Source organism: Gallinula chloropus, assembly GCF_964237585.1.
Source record: "Gallinula chloropus genome assembly, chromosome: 25".
Classification (NCBI taxonomy): domain Eukaryota; kingdom Metazoa; phylum Chordata; class Aves; order Gruiformes; family Rallidae; genus Gallinula; species Gallinula chloropus.
Window position 1 is genome coordinate 4,467,698 of NC_140110.1, and position 3,698 is coordinate 4,471,395.

Genomic DNA, 3,698 nt, shown 5'->3' on the forward strand with positions numbered 1-3,698 from the left:
CCATGGGTTTCTCCCCAGGCTGCAGGGGCATCTTTCACTCGGGCACATTGGGCATCCTCCCCCCTCTTCCCGGCCTTGGTGTCTGCACAGCTCGTTACATCTTCTCACTCCCTTCTCTGCTGGAAAAAGGCAGCTGCTTGTGTTTATGTTTCCCTAAATGTGATTCCCAGAGGCACTGTGACCATCACTGATGGGTTTGGCCTTGGTCAGCAGTGAATCTGCCCTTGGATCAACCAATGTTTGCTCTGCAGGGCCTGCAGAGAACTTCCAGCTGCTTCTTGCAGGAGCCCCCTCTGCAGCCCCCATCCTCTCCCAGCACCCAGCTACGCCAGACTGCAACAATAACTGACGATTATATGTATCTGAATAACAATGTCCTGGGAGAGAATCTCCTCTGAAATCTGACCCCCTTCACACGCTGCTTGGCCATAGCAGGCAGCTGAGGAGAGAGATTTCATGGGTATTAAACTGGATCATGTTGAACTGCTGTTTGTTGTCAGAGAAATCTGTCTGTGCCTGTGAGCACAGATGATGTGAGGAAAAGTGTTGGGAGTCCCAGGAGGCCAGTGAGGGAACTACTGGGCTTGGGGAAGAGCAAGGTTCTCCATGCAGGGTTGGATCTCAAGAGACTGGTTTTCCTGCCTGTCCAGATCTCCTCATGAGACCCATATCCATCACAGAGTGCTGCTGTCACTTCTTCTATCAACTGAGCCATGACAGACAATACCCATGACTGAAAAAAGGTCCTGCATGGGAAATTCCGTTGAAACCTATATAAATAAGGACCCAACTGAAATCCAAGTAGTTGTAGGAGTTTTGACTCTTTAATGAAAATGAGTTGAAGAGCCATGTTTGTAAGGGCTTTCTGGATGTTAACGAGCCCCATGGTGTCTTTTCTTCTGAGTCCCCAGACCTCAGATACCAAGATGAGAGTGAAGAAACCTCTCAAGAACTCCAAGTCATGAGTAATGCCCAAAGTCCCTTGAAGCACTAACAGGCCCCACTGGGAGCCATTACTGAAAAAGCCTCCCCATGGGCTCCTTAGAGCAGACAACTGGAGGCCATGAGGACAAACCCAGGCAAAGCACAAGCAGCTCTGATGCTGAGGACACCCTGGCTTGGTCTGATGAAGCAGCAATGCCAGTGCTGACCCCAGGCCCTGGGCAGGGACATCCAGAGAATGTCAGAGATGAGATCATAGAATGATCCCCATGAGGCCTGAGGCACCAGGAGGGAGTCTACAAGAACTGGTCTTCTCCTGCTGAGCTAAGCCAGGCTCCTGCGATGGGGGTAGCTCATGACAACCTGGCAGCACTGCGGAGAGACAGCTCTGGCCAGGAGCAGCTCCTCTGACAAGCACACAGGGCTGGGGACACTGCCTGTAGGCACCGAGGGGAGACCTGGGAGGCTGAGAGAGCTGATGGGTGCTGAGAGCTCACTGGAGGAGAAATTTCCACAGCCTTTCCCTGGTATGTCTGTGGGTGCAGGGCAATGCAGGTTCTGTTCCTGGAGGGATCTCCTAAAGCTGGGACATGGGGCAGTGTGTGGGGTCTGTCAGGAGGACAGATTCTCTATAGGACCAGAAAGTGCTGCCTGGAAGGGATGCCCTTCTGCCCCATCAGAAGGACAGGGCAGGACAGCTGTCTTCTCCTGGGCATGGCTGCATTCGCACTGTGGAAAGAAGCGGTGGATGTAAAGTCTGACACATGGAAATATGGTGCAGGGTCCTTGTCCCAGAGAGAAGAACCCTCCGAGTGCCTGTCCTTCCAGCCTCCTGTGGAATGTTTCTTGCCGTTTCCTCTCCTGTTCTTGTTGCCTTTCTCCCACCGTTTCCTGGGGCTCTGGGCACATCCAATTGTGGGGCTGGAACTGAGTGACCCTCACTTCAGAACCCACATCTGTAGGACTGAGGTTTTCCAGGCAGCTCCTGCTGGGCTGCAGCTGCCTCCCACAATGGCACCGCTCTCCCAGGGACTCTTGTGCCCCAGAGAGGAGCACCATGCAGGAGACATCTCGGCACAGAGGCCGTGGCAATGCCACTCATCACCTGTGTGTGGGCAGCTGCACTGAGCCCTGTGTGTTCCTGGCTCGGAGCAGGGAGCTGAGATCCTCCTTGGGTAGGATGAGACCGCAGGAGGGCTTTGGAGCTCTGCCCTGCGAGACTGGATTCCTCAGCTCTCAGTCAGGAGAAAACCAAAGCTCCAAAGCTCTGCTCTGGCCTCGGTGAAAATGGAGTGACAGTGCTGAAAAGCTCATTGCTATCCAAAGAGGATTTAGTCTGAGATCACATCATCCTTCTATTTACTGACTGCTGCCAGGCAGGACTGAGTTCTCAAGACTCCACAGCCAACCCTCCTCCCAGCAGTGGCACACTCAAGCCAGCACAAAGCAGACCTCCCAAAAGGGACCTGACAAAAGTCTTCCTGAATACAGGGAGTTAATGTGAATTGGAAACTCTTTCCCTCAAAGAATCGTTCCCTAAATTGTCACTACCTTTTTATTCTTTGACAGGTCTCCACACTTGACAGCAGCAGATGTCCAACAGCAGCAGCTCCATCAGCCAGTTCCTCCTCCTGCCCTTTGCAGACACACGGGAGATGCAGCTCCTGCACTTCTGCCTCTTCCTGGGCATCTACCTGGCTGCTCTCCTGGGCAATGGCCTCATCATCATCACCATAGCCTGTGACCACCACCTCCACACCCCCATGTACTTCTTCCTCCTCAACCTCTCTGTTCTTGACCTTGGCTGCATCTCCACCACTGTTCCCAAATCCATGGTCAATTCCCTGTGGGACACCAGGGCCATTTCCTACACAGGATGTGTGGCTCAACTCTTTTTCTTTTTATTTTTGATCATTACAGAGTACTATATTCTGACTGTCATGGCCTATGACCGCTACGTTGCCATCTGCCACCCCCTGCACTACGGGACCCTCCTGGGCAGCAGAGCTTGTGTCCACATGGCAGCAGCTGCCTGGGCCAGTGGGTTTCTCCATGCTGTGCTGCACACAGCCAATACATTTTCCCTCCCCCTGTGCCATGGCAATGCTGTTGACCAGTTCTTCTGTGAAATCCCCCAGATCCTCAAGCTCTCCTGCTCAGATGCCTACCTCAGGGAAACTGGAGTCATTGTGGTCAGTGTCTCTTTAGCTTTTGGGTGTTTTGTGTTCATTGTGGTGTCTTATGTGCAGATCTTCAGGGCTGTGCTGAGGATCCCCTCGCAGCAGGGACGGCACAAAGCCTTTTCCACCTGCCTCCCTCACCTGACTGTGGTGTCCCTGTTTCTCAGCACTGGCATCTTTGCCTACCTGAAGCCGCCCTCCATCTCCTCCCTATTTCTGGACCTGATAGTGTCATTTCTTTACTGCGTGTTTCCACCAGCAGTGAACCCCCTCATCTACAGCATGAGGAACCAGGAGCTCAAGGATGCCATGTGGAAACTGATGACTGGTTGTTTCTAAGCAGCAATAAACTGCTCCATGTTTGCATATCTCTTGCAATGGATCTCACATTAGGACCAATCTCTATTTAGTAGGTTTTTGGTTGTTTATTTTTCCTTCCCGTTTATATAAGCTACGGTAACATGGTCCATAATTATCCCATTCCTAATAAAGTATCTCCAGGTCTTTTGTGACCCAGGCACTGCATGATGATGAGCTGTGCTCTCTTTACATCCTGTCAGTCTAGAAAATATTTTT

General features: G+C 52.0%; 1 protein-coding gene across 1 annotated transcript; it reads left to right on the top strand.

Annotated features, from left to right (window-relative positions):
• Positions 1–2,534: 2,534 nt before the first annotated feature.
• LOC311200797 (olfactory receptor 14A16-like) lies at positions 2,535–3,461 on the top strand (the record flags this gene model as incomplete). The annotated part of the gene is made up of 1 exon (XM_084275103.1): positions 2,535–3,461. One exon carries the CDS (start codon positions 2,535–2,537, stop codon positions 3,459–3,461), a length of 927 nt encoding a protein of 308 aa, XP_084131229.1.
• Positions 3,462–3,698: the final 237 nt, after the last annotated feature.